Genomic DNA, 19,594 nt, shown 5'->3' with positions numbered 1-19,594 from the left:
TTGTCCTACACGTCATTCCAAATCTGTGAAAATTGACTTCACTCTTCGGCGGCCAACAGGCTCAATCGCTGGTACTTCAGGTCCGCTTTCCCGTGTTTAAAAATTATGATGTCTAATTTGCTTTTCGTTACATGTTGCCATTTGAGCCCTACTGTAAAAAATGAGCGGATCAAAGAAAAGGAAAGTGGTGACTTAGTGCCGGGTGTTCAATAGAGAGTGGATAACGAAATACTTTTTCACAAGTCAGATCAACAGCGGTATTCAAAGAATACAGTATGTTATCAGCCGTCAAACTATGATAGCAAGCAGTCAACACAAGAACAGTGTGTTGATGAAGTCTAGTGGGAAAGTAGTGGTATAGCTCTACTGCTGTTTCAGTACTCACATCATTACTTGGATTATACGAGAATAATAAATAATTAATACATTCTGAACTACACAATGGAACACAATGCTTCTTTTGCAGCAGAGAGGAGGTGTCATGATACTGTTTGTTGTGTGTATTGACTGAGTGCTAGTAATGTGGTGGCTGAAGGTAAATTATGTGTATGATGCCGTGAAGAGAAAACAAGTGTCTGTGCTATTTTGAACTGTCCATTGGTACATACTGTGTATCTGTCCTGTGAGGGATCCTCCTTTACACACTGATAAAGTTGACATGCTGCCCAATGAAATGCCGAAAGCCAAAAGTCACATTTGTATGACAGTGATCTCCGCGGTGCCATCTGACCTTCAGACATATGTTTCTGTCACACCCTAGCAACTGTTGCATTCTGTTTAAAGTTTTGCACTTCTTGCTCTTGCTCACATTTACAAGCAACGTAATGGATGACGAAAATACATTTGAGCGCTAACATTAACCCCGGGCACAACACATGACTTTGTTTTTACTGAGGTTATTGATCGAAATGTAATTATGATTTTGATTTTGGATACTCACAATCATAAAAAAAACATAATAGAGGAGAAATGAATCATGTGATGAACGTCACCGAGTTTGTACGCAAGTTACTACGTTGTGAAATGCACAGTGTTGCTTGAAGCAAGCGTGCAATATATCTTATTCTATCTTTCCCGAGCGTGCTTTAAGCTGTGTAAAGACATGCAATGGGAGTTTACTGTAAAACTAAACCCACAACAAAAATAACTACACACATTTTATATTTAATTGCAACACATACAAACATGGGCGGCCCGGTGATCCAGTGGTTAGCGCGTCGACCTCACAGTGCAGAGGTCATGGGTTCGATCCCGCCTCCGGCCTTCCTGTGTGGAGTTTGCATGTTCTCCCCGGGCCTGTGTGGGTTTTCTCCGGGTAGTCCGGTTTTCTCCCACATTCCAAAAACATGCATGGTAGGCGGATTGGAACTCTACATTGTCCCTAGGTGTGAGTGTTAGCGCGGATGGTTGTTCGTCTCTGTGTGTCCTGCGATTGGCTGGCAACCGGTTCAGGGTGTCCCCCGCCTACTGGCCGAAGACAGCTGGGATAGGTCCCAGCACGCCTTGCAACCCTTGTGAAGATAAAGCGGTTCAGAAAATGGATATACAAACATTGTCAGTGCTAATGCTAGCAGTGAATGTGAAATCCTATTAGCAGTCTAATAGAAAAATAACCAACATTCACAAATGGTGGAGTAAGAAATAATGATCGGTAACATAACAATAGTCACAGGCATTTAGTCTTCCTAATTTGTGAAAAAATTACATGGATAAACAATTTTCTTCTTTTATGCTTTGTTTTCTCTTGATGTCAACGTTCGGTGCTTTCTACTGTCTTTGTTACCGATTTGTTGCTTTACTGTTGTATATGTTAGTTGCTCCATGTACAGCACTTTGTATGCAGCGATGGCTGTCTAAAAGTGCTCTATAAATACAGTTGAGTGGCCCGAATATAAAATGGCCCTGATTATAAGACCACCCCCTCTTTTTCAAGACTCAAGTTTGAAAAAAGACTTTTTGAACACCAAATTAATTTTTATACAGAACATAATTCCAGTACATCTGAAACAAATGATTATAACAATATATTTGAGAGAAAAAGCATGTTATTTTGCCTCATTCAAATCATAATATCTGAACATTTAAATATTTAATCTAAAGTGCAATCACATTCGTAAATGAATGGCTTCTGGTTTTTGAAATTTAAATTACATCATAACTTCTCCTCAGCTGCCGGTTAACCTGGCCGATCTTCGACCCACTTTTCTCCAGATTGTCGCTACGTTTCTCCATTTTCTGTTATCTCTTTTATTATTTTCTTCTCACCGCTATTTTTATTTTTCTTCTTCGTGCTACCGCTATTTTTATGTTTATTCTTCGTGACAGGGGTTCACTTTGGCCTGGGGAGTCAAGTTCAGCATTCGCTTCAATGATATCTGGCGCCATCTAGCGTCGTGAATGGGTATAATGTTTAGACCCCGAATATAAGACGACCCCCACTTTTTCAGTCTTATTTCAATGCAAAAAAAATTGTCTTATATTCGGGCCAATCCGGTCTTACAAAATCTCAACGTTATTTATTACACATGACAATTTGACATTTGGGTACAGATTTTAGCAAGTTCACACACATGATTTGCTTTCGCGGGTCACATAAAACGACCTGGCGGGCCGGGATCTGGCCCCCCGGCCTTGAGTTTGACACCTGTGGTGTAAATGGTCATAGATACCAAAATTATCATATCATCAACTGGAGGGTATCCAGTTGGATGCAGTTTTGGATACAGCGCTTGTTTTTAATCTTATAGATCAACACTGAAGTGCAATGCTCAGTCAAGCGTTCATATTTAATATTGAATCGGATTTCATCCCAAAATCCGAATTGAGCATTCAGACCTGCAGTGTGAACCTAGTTAAATACTGGAGTCACATCATGGTCGAAAATAAGACGACCCCCACTTTTTCAGTCTTATTTCAATGCAAAAAACACTTCTTATATTTGGGCCAATACGGTATATCAGACTACTCCTACGAGGACAAGGTGGACACAGCAGGAACAAGAGGTAGGCATATTCATTTTTATTTTTTATTGCTATTATATTACATATTTTAACATAGTAGTATTATACTTTGTAGTCATTTATTTTGTGTTTGTTCTTTTAAGTGAGTTTTGAAGTCAATGAATAATTGTGTTTATTAGTCATCATTTCAATATCAAAATCGTTGATTGATGATTATTCTCCTGCTTCTTAATAGGTGTTTACAGTACATCCTGAATGTAGTTGATTTCAAATAGAATATTGACACTCTCAGTAGCCTCAGACGCTGGCCCACATTCAGGCAAAACGGCAGGAGAGAAGCACAGCTCCCACACACACTGGCAGACACAATTATGTAACCCACCCATCAAAGATTGGGTTCTGCTACCTTAAACCAGATACACCACGTGCAGTGGTGCAACTTTTGCAAATAAAAAAACAGTCCTACACACATCAACATTCGGCTGTATATATACTGTATGTTGCATATTGATACACTTCACACATCTAATTGAAAATACAACCTGTTAACACCAGAGACAAGCTAGAGACCAGCTCGCCTCAAGGCAGATCGGTAAATGTTGCAATGTGAATCTTCACAAAGAGCAGATGGGACGAAAATAATAATAAAATCAGTCACGGAATCTCCAAATCAAAGTAATTTGTGAAGAAATATCTGGTTTATTGTCTCTAATGCTGCGCCCAGACCGAAGGCGAAGTTGAGTGTTTCTCACGGCACAATTCCATATACAGTCAACACAGTGTCCGCAGGGTGTGAATCTGTCCCAGGCAGTGCGGATGGCGCGACATGAGTAAGGGTGAGCAATTGCAAATTCGCTGATTGGCCCATTCACTCCCATTTCAACACAAAGCAGCATCGCGTCAAGAATGTATCAAGTATGACACACACACACACACACACACGCACAGGCACACACACACACACACACACACATACACACAGCATGGTAAAATAAACAATGTAGGATACAATAATCATTGTGGCGCCGAGAGCTAGTCAACATGGCCCTTCCAATATCATCCAGGACCGTGCCAAAAAGACAAAAAGAAGCAGGCTTGGAAAATGGTGAACGAGGAATCCGGCATATCTGATGAGTGGATTAACTTTGACTTGGTGAACTGTATGAACCAAGCAAGACAGCATTTAGCATCAGGCAAATTTTGAGCAAAACCACCTGCCACCTGATTGATTCCAATGTTCAAATTTTACTTTTTTTTTTTAGGAGACAAAGAACCACCTCTTCTTTGAGTGGCGCAACTTTGCTGGATTTCCTCCACGAACAATCACATGCAAGCCACGCGGAAAGAACTCTTCATATTCTTTTTAAAAATATCAGCTCTTCTACATGTTGTCTGGCAGGAAGACACTCCTCTGCGTGCTCTCAATGAGCCTCATTCAGTAAATGCTGAGTTTGACTCGTGATTTTTATTTTTATTTTTTTACTGGATCATAAAAAAATAGCATTTCTTCAGGTACATGTTAAATATCGCAATAAATGTTGATATCGCTGTATTCTACTTCCATATTGCATGGTTTTGCAATATCATACAGTGTAAGATTGAATCACTATTATTAAAATCATTTCATTATTTCAACTACACACACACACACACACACACATTGATATACATATTAGGTGTGTAACAATACGTCCATTTCATCAACGTATCGATGTGCCTACCCCGCAATCCACCTACATCGATCGACACTAGCCACACATCGACACAACCTCATTTTTATGCTACTGATTGCGACACAACCTCATTTTTATGTTACTGATTGATTGATGGATATCATGAACAAAATCAAGCTATACTCAAAATTCCCAATGACCTTTCATGTTTTATTCAGGCTTGAATGTTATTTATAATAAACTTATACAGTCAAACCTCGGTTTTCGAACGCCTCTGTTCTCAACCAAATTGGTTTTCGGCCAGAAAATTCGAGATTTTTACGCCTCGGATTATGAGTAAGTTAGTGTACAAAAAGAGAAAAAGCTTGTTCTGACATCAATGTTGTTATTTTTTTACATTTTGGAATCAGTCAAGCTGATTTGGTTTTAAAAACACATCAAATGTACCTGCACTCAATTGTGTTTCTTTTTCGATTTCAATTTCAATTGTGTTTTGTTTTTACACACACGCACACACACAAACTAGTTTTGAAATGTAAAGGAATATTGAAATGTGTGTTCACTCACATGTAACTCTGACTATATTTAAATAGACAATTTTCAGTTTTGGGACATCTGTGCTGCAGCTGATTACAAGTCCCACGTAAGCAATTAAGAAGAAACTAACTTTCACTCATTTTTGAACAAAGGACTGAAGTTACATTCTGCTCTGAAACAAACTGAAAATTTGTTTACACCATAATCAAGTAATTCAGGACTGACATACTATGCTGACGTAAGGTTTCACTCAGATGCTTGACCTTGATGCATCCCAGTGAGAAGGAGCTAAATCTCCCTCTGTCTTAGTCTGTCCTTCTTTAACTAATTGGATTCATGCTGGGGCTTTAATTAGAATGATCAGGTGGTGTAAATGTATAAAAGCTGCAAGAGGCTTTATCAAGGCTCACTAAAATGGAGCCGTTGATTGTTCCAAGATTATTTCAGAATTTGAAGCATGGTTACCATCGTGTGTTGCCTTTGTGGATTAATATTGTTTCTTTTGATAGGTTTATGGTCAAGTAAAAAGGGGGAGGTGATGGATGGGAGGTTATTTTTTTCGTTTTGAACATATATAACCAAATACAGTAAATAATTTTCATCTAAATAAATACACTTGTGAAGGTCAAAATACACAACAAACATACAACTGAAACACACTGATATCACCACGAGAAAGTTGAGCAGTCAGGGCAGTCTTTAGGTAATGAATTAAGCTAGGGGTGTCAAAATCATTTTGGAAAGCCATATTGTAATTACTGCTTTCCCAAGTCCTGTGAAACCAAATAAATGTATAATCATCTCATTATATTATTACATACAGTCTCCACAACAAAATGATGGGTTTTGAAATCAAGTCAAGATAGTAGTTTGTTCAACTATTCATTTTCTGTAAAAAGCGCAACTAAAAATTATTGCAAAGTCCCAACTTTTATTTTCTTCTACACACAAGAATTTGAAATGTCTGATCATATTTTACAGGGATCATCGAAGTTGCCAAACATTATTTGCTTTTGCGAGCCACATAAAAGGGCTCGAGTTTTGACACCTGTAAATTGAACGCTTCCACATACATGTTCGAAAAAGGAATAGAAAGAAGTAGCAACCTATCAATTCCTCCCCTTTAATCACAACGTCTCCTATGTTTATTGCAATACGAAACAAATGTTCTTGCTTTACCAAACACATTGGTCGATAAGGGGCTAATGACGTTGATGACTTCTACAATGAAAGTGAAGTGTACTTTGGGGAAAGTGGTCCCTAAAAACGATACTGGGCCACACATAAGATTATGACATATTATCAAAAAAATAAATAAATTACGACTTCTGCTATTATGCCCACCAAGTGTTTTGCAATAGGCTCAGTTCATCAGTCATATGGTAAAGACGGATGTTCCCACCTCACTGTTAGCCCTGAATAGTGTACAACAAATTATTGACGTTTGTCTCAAAGCACAGTCGCCCTTTGTTTATTAATGAGGGGAAACCACCCCTCATTACAAGGCAATGGGAAACACCACAACTTGCCTCAGGACCTACTCGACAAACACTTTTACAGTTTAAACCACCTTCAATGTCACCATTAATAGTAGATGTGACTCTTCAGTTGCAGGAGCCCCATCTCTAGCATTATCGCCACTGTATCGGCGCGCTACCTGACAACACCCTTTGTAATACCGATTCATATGGTAACGCGTTTATCACGAAACCTGCATGAAACAGTTGATTCCTTACCGTACAAAGCATTTCGCGTGATCTGACCACCCATTTCTGTATGCCTCGCAGCCGCTTATCGCCGCCGTGTATTTACGCTGATGCTGTCGTCGCAAGGCCGGGGCGCTCGCGACATGATTCCATCCAAAGGGGATCGAACAGATGCAAATACAGTATAGGAGAGCGCGACCCACACCTCCTTCTTCCTCTTCTTGTGAGCGTGGCTACACGTCCATGACGACAACCCCCCGCCACCTACCGCCTCATTCAACGAGACCTCTCCCCGCCTTGAGCCGCATCTGCCACGCGTATTTACATAGAAGGTGGAGACTCCAGCTTTTAACGCTGTCGCTGCCGCAACAGTGACGTTTGACAAAGCGAACTCTCAGTGTACGGTCGTCAGTGCAGGAGGTTCGTTCTGTGCCCAATGCTTTTGTCCTAAGCGCCCCTTTACCTGAAATTGCGCGTCATGTCTTGTATCTTTTTTTTTCATTAATTTTAATGATACAAGGGTCGACTTCTGTACAGTTCTGTTCTACTATTATCAGGGGCGTCCTTTCACAAGTTCACAAGGAGGGAGACGAATTTCATTCTCATTCTCATCCTCCATTCAACTGTTCCTCTATGCCGTCGCAAAATAACCCAACTGCCAACTGACACAATAATAATAATGCATAAAAGCCAAATAATTCAACTGCCAAATGCATCAATGAAAACAAAAATTAAGTCGAACATAAATCATTCTATTTCATCAATTACATATTCGTTTTCTTATTTTTGTTTAAGCCAAGGTGGCCCGGTGGTCCTGTGGTTAGCGCGTTGAATTCTGTAGTCGCTGAAAAATTGTCTTTGCCCTTGCATGATCTTGGGCCTTTTCCAAGCTACGTTTGCATATTCGCGAGTCTTGTTTATTCCACCCAAGTACTTCCGTTTTCTCTCTCTCTCTCTCTCTCTCTCTCTCTCTCTCTCTCTCTCTCTCTCTCTGTCAATTCGATTCTTTTGCAAGTTCGTATCTGTCTCCTTGTTTGTTTGACTGTCAGTTTCCAAATGTGTAGTCATTGTTATTTGTTTTCTATAGTGTCTTTGGGGCGGCCCGGTAGTCCAGTGGTTAGCACGTCGACTTCACAGTGCAGAGGTACCGGGTTCAATTCCAGCTCCGGCCTCCCTGTGTGGAGTTTGCATGTTCTCCCCGGGTCTGCGTGGGTTTTCTCCGGGTGCTCCGGTTTCCTCCCGCATTCCAAAAACATGCATGGCAGGCTGATTGAACACTCTAAATTGTCCCTAGGTGTGAATGTGAGTGTGGATGGTTGTTCGTCTCTGTGTGCCCTGCGATTGGCTGGCAACCGATTCAGGGTGTCCCCCGCCCACTGCCCGAAGACAGCTGGGATGGGCTCCAGCACCCCCCGCGACCCTACTGAGGATCAAGCGGTTCGGAAAATGGATGGATGGATAGTGTCTTTGGTCCCAAGAACCACATGACTAGCATGCGGGCCTGTTCCAAAAAGGACAGTACACAATACAGCCAGGACTGGGAAAATATGGCTTTTTATTTACAGTACATGAGCATTCTGTGCAATGTACTGCATTTTTTGCACCGAAGAGCTTCTCTCTTGAAATACCCAAAGCTACCCTTACCCTTGAGAAAACCTCAGCTCAGTAAGATACATTTTTTTTGACAGCGCCCATACAATTTTGGGGGAAAAAATATCAACGTTTGTTTACTGCATGTCATTTAGCCTTTTGATGCATTATGGAGAAAAGGCCTGAAGTGAATTGTGCTTCCTGCTGTTGTCAGGCTCAATGTGTACACCATTAGTCACTTCAACGTCCTTCCTTTTTACAGTACCTTTTGCTTCCTGTTTTAGAACTGATTTTTTGGCCTTAACCTTTTAAGAGCTCTCTTTGTTTGTCTGAAGCCCCCCCCCCCCCGCCGCCCCGCAATAGAATGAGACTCATCCCTCAGGGAATTGTACATACAGTTGTGTTACATAACACAAAGTGCTTTGCAGCTCACAATTCATTGCACTTTAAATCAATGTATCAGGACTTTCAAACAGATTTGTTTGATTTTCACCATAAGGCATGAGTCAAGGAAGACTACACTATGTGTTGTGTGTGTTCAGGCTGCAGGCATATTTGTTTCCAATCAGATTCCTCCTCAAATTGGATTTTTAGGGCTAACTGTCCACATTGTTTTTTGTCGCAAGATCTGGCCCTGTTCAGACTGCGCCACGTTATTGAGCCATCTGACAGGGTGCTGACCTCATCCGAATGGAGGTGTCATCCAGCAGGTGTAGTGTTTGACGTCACTGCTCTACTTTGACCACCGCTGTACACAGTCCCACCCCTCCTCCAAAAAGCATCTATAAATACTGTTATGACCAGCCTGGTTCAAAAGCTAGCACAACAACAACAATGGGAGATCACGCAGATGGACCAATTCAAAATGCTTTTATTTTACCACTGGTAACTGAGGCCAAAAATATAGTATCAGCTTACATGTAACTTATATTATGTGTTTTGTTGTATGTGCTGTGTGTTGAAAAAAGGCAAGAAGACAACCATGGCAGGAAAAAAAATAGTGGTGGCTGCAGATGCTGGTCCAAAAAGGAAGAGGAAGACTGATCCAGAACTTTTTGAATGTGGTGGACACCCTTTAGCCAAATCTGCCACACGTGGTCTCAAGTACTGTATTCTGTGGGGGAAAATAGGCAGAGGATCAGTAGAGCAGGAGAGGGCCCCTACCCTCGGAAGATAGGAGTTTGTAACAGTACAGATTGAAATACATATTTCACACTTCTCAGGTATCAAGAATTTTTTCAATGCAGAAGACAGAAGCGAAATGAGATGAGTAAAATCAGGAAAAATAACTATGCTAAAGTAAGCTAAAATAAACTTTTGTATTGGTTTTTATTTTATTTTTATGCAACCTTTCGTTATCCAAAATGTTTTGCTTTGCTTCACTACCATGTCTCAATTAAAAGCATTACATTGATTAACAAAATCAAAATGTGGTTTGCCGCGGAAACTAGAATTGAACAAAAAAACCCTGAAAGACTGTAAGGATTTTTGTTGTTGTTGTTTGTTTTTTTATTTGTTTGTTTTTAGCACTGTAACATAATACAGTAATGACACATTTCATGTCCGGTGTAAATGCAACAGTGCTGAAAAGGCTTCCCAGTCCCCCTATTTAGGTTTCTTTACTTGGGCCTGTCCTTGACACATTCACCTAAATCATGTACACATTCAAACGATTAAGCTTTCTGATATCACGGTTTCTCACTGCGCTATTTGAGGTGGAGTGGAAACATTGTAAACAAGGTACGTTGAAAAGAGGTTCGACTGTAAATAATCAAATTAACTCACCATGTCTTCAATACAAACTTGGTCACTGTGGAACTACATTTATGTACATTTGACATAGAGAATCCTATCATCTGGTGATTTTACTTATCTTTTCCTTGAACATTTTTAACATTTTCTAAAAGCATTTTAAGTAATGCAGCACGATGTTAGCCATCCAAGATAGCATGAGATTTCGGCCAGTAACGTGCGGCCTTTTTTTAATCAGTTCCCACAACAACACATTCCATTCGATGCAGGGCCTAAGTAAGCCGTAGCTGGTGCAGTTGTCAGAGATGACAGGTAAACACTTGGAAGTTTCTCTCTCTCTCTCTCTCTCTCTCTCTCTCTCTCTCTCTCTCTATATATATATATATATATATATATATATATAAATTAACAGTATGTAACTAATAACCAGCTAGTTCATTCGTTAGCTTCATTATCACTGGCTGTCTAAGGACTAGTTAACTTGATTGTGACTATTTTGCAATTAACTAGTTATGTTGAGGTACCGGGTTCAATTCCAGCTCTGGCCTCCCTGTGTGGAGTTTGCATGTTCTCCCCGGGCCTGCGTGGGTTTTCTCCGGGTACTGCGGTTTCCTCCCACATTCCAAAAACATGCATGGCAGGCTGCTTGAACACTCAAAATTGTCCCTAGGTGTGAATGTGAGCGTGGATGGTTGTTCGTCTCTGTGTGCCCTGCGATTGGCTGACAACCGATTCAGGGTGTCCCCCGCCTACTGCCCGAAGACAGCTGTGATAGGCTCCAGCGCCATGGATGAAGCGGTTCGGAAGATGAATGAATGAATGAATGTTTGTTACAACTTCCTAGTAAATATTGGTGGGTTTTATTGCAGTTCACCTGCAATATATAAAAAAAAAATCCTCGTCTCACCCCCCCTCGGGTGGTGTCCGTCCCTCATTCAGCTCGGGTCCTCTACCAGAGGCCAGGAAGCTTGAGGGTTCTGCGCAGTATCCTTGCTGTTCCCAGCACTGCACATTTCTGGACTGAGATGTCCGATGTTGTTCCCGGGATCTGTTGCAACCACTCATCTAGTTTGGGGGTCACTGCCCCGAGTGCTCTGACCACCACAGGCACGACTGTCACCTTTACCTTCCAGGCTCTCTCCAGCTCCTCTCTGAGCCCTTGGTATTTCTCGAGTTTCTCGTGTTCCTTCTTTCTAATGTTTCCATCACTTGGGACCGCTACATCCACTACAACGGCTTTCCTCTGCACTTTATCTATGATCACGATATCTGGTTGGTTCGCCATTACCATCTTGTCAGTCTGGATCTGGAAATCCCACAGGATCTTTGCTCTGTCATTCTCCACCACCTTCGGAGGTGTTTCCCATTTTGACCTTGGGGTTTCCAGTCCATACTCCGCACAGATGTTTCGGTAGACTATGCCAGCCACCTGGTTATGGCGTTCCATGTAGGCTTTCCCTGCCAGCATCTTACACCCTGCAGTTATGTTTTGGATCGTCTCAGGTGCCTTTTTGCACAACCTACACCTTGGGTCTTGTCTGGTGTGGTATATCTGGGCCTCAATGGCTCTGGTGCTCAGGGCCTGCTCCTGAGCAGCCAGGATAAGTGCCTCTGTGCTGTCCTTCAGGCCAGCCCTCTCTAGCCAATGATAGGACTTCTTGAGATCGGCCACTTCAGTTATGGTCCGGTGGTACATCCCGTGTAGGGGCTTGTCCTCCCATGATGGTCCCTCTTCCAGCGCCTCATCTTCTGTTCCCCATTGTCTGAGGCATTCTCTGAGTACGTCATCCGTTGGAGCCTTCTCCTTGATGTATTCATGGAGCTTGGATGTTTCATCCTGGACAGTGGCTCTCACACTCACTAGTCCCCGGCCTCCTTCCTTTCGGCTTGCGTACAGTCTCAGGGTGCTGGATTTGGGATGGAACCCTCCTGGCATGGTTAGGAGCTTTCGGGTCTTAACGTCCGTGGTCTGAATCTCTTCCTTTGGCCACCTTATTATTCCTGCAGGGTATCTGATCACTGGCAGGGCATAGCTGTTTATTGCCCGGGTCTTATTCCTGCCATTGAGCTGGCTTCTTAGGACTTGCCTCACTCGCTGGAGGTATTTGGCCGTAGCCGCTTTCCTTGTTGCCAGTTCGAGGTTGCCATTGGCTTGTGGTATACCGAGGTACTTGTAGCTGTCCTCAATGTCTGCTATTGTTCCTTCAGGGAGTGAGACCCCTTCAGTGCGGATTACCTTTCCTCTCTTAGTCACCATCCGACTACATTTCTCAAGCCCGAATGACATCCCGATGTCGCTGCTGTAGATCCTGGTTGTGTGGATCAGGGAGTCTATGTCCCTTTCGCTCTTAGCATACAGCTTTATGTCATCCATGTAGAGGAGGTGACTGATCGTAGCTCCATTTATGAGGCGGTATCCATAGCCTGTCTTGGTGATTACTTGGTTTAGGGGGTTCAGTCCTATGCAGAACAGCAGTGGGGAGAGTATACCTTGGTATATGTCACATTTGATGGACACTTGGGTAAGTGGCTTGCCATTGGCTTTAAGTGTGGTTTTCCACATCCTCATCGAGTTTGAGTCCTGTTCACCTTATACAACTCCAAGCATTCAGTGATCCATGTATGTGGCATCGAGTCATAGGCTTTCTTGTAATCAATCCAGGCTGTGCACAGGTTGGTACGTCGGGACCTGCAGTCTTGTGCGACTGTTCTGTCAACCAGGAGCTGATGTTTGGCTCCTCTGGTATCTCTACCAATGCCCTTCTGTGCTTCGCTCATGTATTGATCCATGTGTCCACTTATCTTAGCCGCAATGATGCCTGACATGAGCTTCCATGTTGTGGAGAGACAGGTTATTGGCCGATAGTTGGATGGGACTGCACCCTTTGAGGGATCCTTCATGATCAGGATCGTTCGCCCTTCGGTTAGCCATCCTGGGTGAGTCCCATCCCTCAGCAGCTGGTTCATTTGTGCTGCTAGGCGCTCATGGAGTGCTGTGAGTTTCTTTAGCCAGTAGGTGTGGACCATGTTCGGGCCTGGTGCTGTCCAGTTCTTCATATCTGAGACTCTTTCCTGTATGTCTGCCACTGTTATGGTAACTAGGTTCTGTTCAGGGAGGTTGCTGTGCTCCTCTCTCAGGGTCACCAGCCATTGTGCACTGCTGTTATGTGCAACCTCCTTCTCCCATATGCCTTTCCAGTACCTTTCAGTTTCCAGTCTTGGTGGGTCAGCTCTGTTGTTAGGACCCTGCCACTGAGCGTACACTTTTGCAGGTTGTGTTGCGAACAGCCTGTTTATTCGTCTGGCCTCATTCTCTTTCGTGTACCGCTTTAGGCGGCTGGACAAGGCTTGGAGCCTTTGTTTGGCAGTTTCGAGTGCTTCAGGTATGGTCATCTGGATGTACCTCTCGGGTATCGGCCTTTTCATCACCCCTCTCTGGGCCTCCGTCAATTGACTCACATCTTTCCGAGCCGCCTTGATCTTAGCTTCCAACCGTCTTTTCCATGGTGGGTAACGTATCTCATGGCTTCCATGGTTGCTCTTATAGCCAAGCATCTCAAGGATCACTGATGCTGCTCAGCTCATTGGTTTCCGTGATCGTTACGGTAGGGATCGCCCTCAGTGCTGCATTCACACTTTCCATGAGACTTTCAGGTGGTACTTCACATAGCCGTTGTAATCGGTTTCTAGGTTGCCCAGCTTTCATTCTCGCCATGATCTTAGCTTTCAGGTCAGTTGCTGTCTCGCTCAGCATTTCATTCATTGGGGCTGGCCTCCCAATCTCATCATCTGCATTCATTGGGGCTTGCCTCCCAATCTCTGGTATGACCTCCTCCTCTAATCTAGCAGCCTGGGGCCCTTCACCATGGAACCTGCGTTGTACCTCATCAATCTTAAGTTGTGACAGCAGTTGCCGTTTGTGGATGTTGGAACACTGAGCTACTAGTTGTTTCGTGGTCAACCGTGACTGTGGGTTTCGAAGTAACCATTTAGCCCACATTCTCTGCATGTAACCCCTCTGACTAGGGTTGCTTGAGTAGTAGCATTCCAACAGAGCCATGTTATCGCATCTCGCCCATCTCCGCTTTGTTCCAGTAGCCCATTTTTCATCAAGGTGCTCTGGTTCCCCAGCACCTGACGCAGACCTTGTTTGGCCGGGTGACGTCTGAGCCGGCATGTCATTCATTTTACTGTCTCTCATCATTGTATGAGGTAGGCATTAGCGTGAAGGATCTTGCCCAAGGACCCACACTGGATGGTGTTATGTGCTCATTTTTTGCCCCAAGCGGGATTCGAACCACCGTCTCCCGTATATATATATGTACACATACACAATTACATTTTTAAAATTTGATCTCTTGTTGAAAAAAAAATCACCGTAGGGCTCTCCCTGTCGCTGCACACCTGTTGGTCGGCATGTAATTATTGCTTTAAAAGGACTCCCGGCACGACCACTCGGTGTCGGGTTATTGTTTGTTTGTCCTGTCATGGTTCTGTTCTAGTTTTTTGCTTCAGTCATGGTTTTGGTTTGATACTTTGGATTCTTTTTGTTTTTATGACTTTGTTTGTTTTAGATTTCGTTCTCTCTGTATTTCTTGAATACAATTTATCAAGTTCACCGTGCTCCTCCCTGCTGCCTGCTTTTTGGGGTCCTCCCACCACCACACAACGTGACACAACCATATTAACAAAAACACCAACAAAAGTGTTTCAAAACTTGCATCCACCACGTGTCCTCTGGCCACCTTTCCAAAGGTATGACGTCTCACACACACCGTCAAAGAAGTAATTCACAATATTGCGGCTGAAAACATTTTTTTTTTAAATGTACCGTACACCAAACCATACACCGTACAGTGTGTGAAAGGTGCAATAAAACGCAATATGCGTTAAAATATCAAACACACACACACACACAAACACATCAGCAACTTTTTATAGATTTGTGACAAAAATAGTGCTTATACGCAATATTAGTGCTTATTGAAAGTGACTGGGACAAGCGGAATACCAGGCAGCCAAGCGGCGACCCAATGACATGGAATTGGAAATGTGGGTCTTCAACCCGCCGGAGCATCAAGTTCTGCTTCGGCCTGGTCAAAGACTTTTCACATGTCTCCATCCTGCCGCTCACGCGGTCGACTCCAAGCTCAACGCAAGGCTCTGATCACGTATGAGACATATGTCGGATGCACTCGGCAATCATCCATCACAACACAAAGTCATAAGTGAAAAGACAGGCCCTCCGTTGCCATCTGATGAGCTTGCGGTGTCTTCCCTTGATCGTTTATGTGCATGATCGGCTGGCAACCGGTTCAGGGTGCCCCCCTGAAAACGGCTGGGATCGGGTCGGCTCCAGCACGCCCCGCGACCCTTGTGAGGAGAAGCGGACCGGAAGATAGATGGATGGGTGGATAACTGTATGTGTTCATTTCTTATGGTGTCATATTTATTGATTTGTTCACTAAATGATCTGCCCGAACCCCCGGCCTAATTGAGCTGGCAACAGGCGAATGATTTTTTTTCCCACTTTTGGCAGTGGCAATATTATCACATGCAAGAAATCATTCAGCATTTCTTTTAAGATTAAGATATCCTTTACTTGTCCCGCAATGGGGAAATTTACAGTTTTGTTTTGTTTTGTTTTTACCGTCAGTGTGTTTCCACAGGCCCTTGCCCGAGTGTCGGCCTCGTACCACACAATGCCACTCTGCTCCCTGACCGGGGAACACTTGGGGTTTTCCAGGTGTCCAGAACGTGGGTCGTAACCAGCGTTTGTTACCCAAAGCGAATTCAGGCCAAATTGGATTTTGTCAAGACCACAAAATGGGCGTGAGTGTCCGAGTGAAGCTTGGTCATCTAAACAACAAAAATAATGCATGAGTTCATTAATTTCGTGGTTTCAACGTAATTATGCCAAAACTCAATCCAAAGTTACCTTCGCAAACAACTCCGGCATCCTTGTCGTGACCACAGTTGTGTGTCCCAATCCCCCAGTGCCGGCACTCTCCCAGCTTTGCCTCACTTCCGGTGCATTGGACATCGTCCATCCAAATGGGATATTCGCCCCGTCCAAAGTGAGCCTCCCGCGGGGCCGCCAGAGCCCTGCCGCAGCCCATCTGTCTGCACACCACTTGTGCATTGTTCAGGTCCCAGTAGTTGTCACACACTGTCCCCCACCGTCCGCGTAGGAAGATTTCCACTCTGCCGGAGCAGGTGGAGCTTCCACCATTCACCAGACAGACGTCTCCCTCATCCGCTGGTTCTGTTGGTAAAGGATAAATTGGACTAGTGCAGTGCTTCTCAATTATTTTCTGTCATGCCCCCCCCCTCGGAATTACTTCCGTTCTTTTGGCGCTGAGTGTGAGAGGACATCAAAGCAAATCAGGTGAAAACTTCACCTGATCCTCTTATCATGAGCTGCAGAATCAGAAACGGCAACAGTGTTCTTGGCATCCCCATCCTGGCCGCGCGTCGACCTCGAGGCGAAAGAAAAACCATGAAATGGAAAAAACAGGCAATCGTGAAATCTTGAGCAAATTGCTTTTCTTACCTCGCGACTGTTTTTCTTCCTCCGCGTGCTTCGCACAGGCTGGAAACGATGAAGAGTTTCTTCGAAGGTTTGATTTGCAGAATATTGCGGGCCCGTGAGCTACTGAGAGTAGATCACAAGTGCCAAGACACGACTCGCCACATATTTATATCATCAGACGGACTTTCGTTTTTGTCGAAACTGTTCCAGTTTGTGCCAACTCACGGCGCGTTCCAATGTCCTGCGCGTCACCGCAAAGTCTCCGGGAAGCAGTGTAGCAAAATGAAGGACACATCTGGCTACAAAACAGACTTTCGCTGCAGACGTGAGAAAGTTATACAGGCGTGACTAAATATGGGCAGAAGACACACTTCATGAACTATCCATCCATCCACCTTCGGATGGATGGATGTTGTGGCTATACCATCCCAAGGTTGATTCTTTGTCATGCCTTTTCAGGCGTTTCTCATTCCCGAGCAAGTATCCAACGACTTGAATTTGTCAGCCATGTTTTGCTTTATCTCGCTGGGAGGATTTTCACCTCAACCCCTCGCTTCCCCTCCTCGAGGGAAATCAACTTGACTGAGCGACAAACTTACCATGAGACAGGTCTTGTCATCCAAGGCATAAAAATGCTCAATGTCAGGTGAGAACAGGAATGACAAAACAAGGGGTCGTTAGTTTTTTTCTTGGTTTTGTTTTTTGTTTTTTTTGTGTTACATAAGGATATGTGGGGAATGCAGAGCATTAGTCGGAGTCGTCTTAAATCCCTCGGCAGGCGGCTTTATGAGTGCTCCATCGAGAGGCTTACTTCACAAAATGTCAGACTTACTTTCCTCCAAAGTGCTGATGATCACGTTGCAGCTCAGCCGCCGAAGAAAAGGGAAAAAAAGAAAACGCGCAAGTGTGCTTTAAAAGCGGCAAATTCTCAACATTCATACAGAAAGTCTCACGACCGCACTCGAGTTGATGAAGCCAAACTACTTTCTCTTGCTCTTACTCCAATTTCTTAGATGAGCTAGCTAGCTAGTTCGCCTCAAGGTTGGCGGGTAGAGAATCGGGAATCCGCTAGGATGGTCATCAGTAAGTCTGTCATTCACAAGTTTAGTTAGTCAACCAGATAGTTTGTCAGTCAGTCAAGTAATTTGTCAGACAGCCACAAAAAATACTACTAATAATAATAAAAGTGAGTCAATCAGTTAGTCTCTCAGTCAAGTCAATTGTCGGTCATCCACAAGTAAGTCAGTCGGTCATTTAGCTAATTACTTGTTCGGTCAGCTCGCTCAAATCTTTGCCGCTTGGTTATTTATAGGGCTGAATAATAAATAGCGAATGTTACTGATCAATATGGGGTGGGGGGTGGGGGGGTGCATCCTTTAGGTCACCAATATTAAGCATAGTTCAGATTTCTGGGGAGATTTGCAGTGCGGCAGGACGTGGAACCGTGAGCGAATCCCGTCATTGTCATCACTCCACCGACGCACTTTTTATAGACGCTGTGTATATGCTAATCGAGGAAGAGTTATGGCGTAGTCCAAAAAATCTGCCGGGTAAACAAGCAACCCGGGTTTAAAAATAAATCAATAAATAAACACGGCGTGAGTCAACCTTAAGGAGAGGCGGCAGCGCAGTGCGGCCGACGGCAATGCCTGTGACATGAATTAACACCGCACCGCCAATCATGTCGCCCATCTGTTTTAATCACTCCTGCCTCCGGGATGAGACTCGCTTGCCACTTTCATGCGCGAGCATGCTGCACTTTCGACGATTTGCACCGGGCCACGTGTCTTTTTATAATCCTGTTTTTTTTTTGTTTTTTTTTTTTAAACAAAGATTTCCAGAATAAAAAGGATAGAGAGATAAAGAGATGTTTGTTAAAAGCAGCCCAAGTGCTCCAACTCTCCCTCAACTCCAAAGCACGTTTCAGATTGAAACCACGTAGCCCTGCAGCGCTTGACTCGATCGCAACTATTCGCCACGTAGGTCAATATTTTAAAGGCAACAGGCCGGTGTGTGCAATGGGCAGGAAAGTGACGGGCGTCGAGAAAAATCCTCCTCACATTGTAATTACCGGCGACCCTGGCGTGGGGGGGCCGAGGTTTGATTAGGCCCTCGGTGGCCCCCGCGTGCGCCCTCGAGGCGAGGTCCCGACAGGCCGCCGCAGACCAAGACGTGTTGGGAATATTCACCAGTGGCACCGGCGGCCTTCCATTGATTTGTCCGGGATAACGCGGGACGAATGGGCGTCTCAAACGACCGTGAGCCTGCCTGCAAAGTCATCGTTATCAATCCGCCCTTCGTTTAACACGCAAACGCCGAGTCCAAGGGGAAACGCATCCGAGTTTTTCAAGGACGAGTCAAAAGAAGGACCTCAAAAAAGAGGTCATAAAAAGCCAATTTAACCCCTCAGGCTGAGGGCAACTTTGCCAAAAATTCCCGGAAAAAAGGTGCACCCAAAGTAAATTTGTAGCTGTTCTTGAACCATTTGCAGTATCAGCATAGCTTTGGTCTCCTTTGAAATATTCAAAACTTTATCATGATAAATATTTCTCCCATACAGTACGAATCTGTGTAAGTGCTCCTGTCACTGAACTATGGATGTTTGAAAACAGAAAGAAAAGGTCAATCTTATGTTTGTCTAATTTCTTTTCACAAAATCTGCCTTGAAAATGAATTTAGAACGTTGATTAGAAACACGACAGGGTCGACGCTTGAGGTCTCCCCAAGTTCCGGTTCAAATTTGACAATTGGAAAATGCCGGGCACCATTCAAATCTCCAGAAACTCAGCTTTTAAAAGATGTATAACATGTTCACAAATGTACTCAGCTGACCACGTGCATCAG

The 19,594-nt window shown here is 43.8% G+C and overlaps 2 protein-coding genes across 3 annotated transcripts in view; both read right to left on the bottom strand.

Moving 5' to 3' along the window:
* Positions 1-7,165, bottom strand: part of neurl1aa (neuralized E3 ubiquitin protein ligase 1Aa) — a 35,593-nt gene extending 28,428 nt beyond the window's left edge. Inside the window, exon 1 of one of the 2 annotated variants that reach the window (XM_086119905.1) lies at positions 6,907-7,165. In XM_086119905.1, coding sequence (XP_085976031.1) covers positions 6,907-6,940 — 34 coding nt within the window. In that variant the 5' untranslated portion in view covers positions 6,941-7,165. The remainder of the gene's footprint in view (positions 1-6,906) is intronic. The other variant, XM_086119904.1, reaches the window with a different exon arrangement.
* Positions 7,166-9,319: 2,154 nt separating this feature from the next.
* Positions 9,320-16,872, bottom strand: LOC147200754 (galectin-3-binding protein-like). The gene is made up of 5 exons (XM_086120440.1): positions 16,772-16,872; positions 16,620-16,697; positions 16,157-16,483; positions 15,869-16,077; positions 9,320-9,580 (listed from the first exon to the last, which is right to left on the bottom strand). Exons 2-5 carry the CDS (start codon positions 16,678-16,680, stop codon positions 9,542-9,544), a joined length of 636 nt encoding a protein of 211 aa, XP_085976566.1. The 5' UTR covers positions 16,681-16,697; positions 16,772-16,872; the 3' UTR covers positions 9,320-9,541.
* Positions 16,873-19,594: the final 2,722 nt, after the last annotated feature.

The sequence above is a fragment of the Hippocampus guttulatus genome, chromosome 9 (assembly GCF_054856545.1).
Source record: "Hippocampus guttulatus isolate MCC_2025c chromosome 9, RoL_Hgut_1.0, whole genome shotgun sequence".
Lineage (NCBI taxonomy): Eukaryota > Metazoa > Chordata > Actinopteri > Syngnathiformes > Syngnathidae > Hippocampus > Hippocampus guttulatus.
Note: the sequence above shows the minus strand (reverse complement) of the source record. Positions and strands in the feature narration are given on the sequence as shown.

Coding starts and splice junctions, on each gene's coding strand:
- LOC147200754 (XM_086120440.1), bottom strand. CDS start 16,680: ATGGGGATGCCAAGAACACTGTTGCCGTTTCTGATTCTGCAGCTCATG. Junction 16,484..16,619: donor GCTCATGATAAGAGGATCAG/GTGAAGTTTTCA, acceptor CTTTACCAACAG/AACCAGCGGATGAGGGAGAC. Junction 16,078..16,156: donor TGCCGGAGTTGTTTGCGAAG/GTAACTTTGGAT, acceptor TTTGTTGTTTAG/ATGACCAAGCTTCACTCGGA.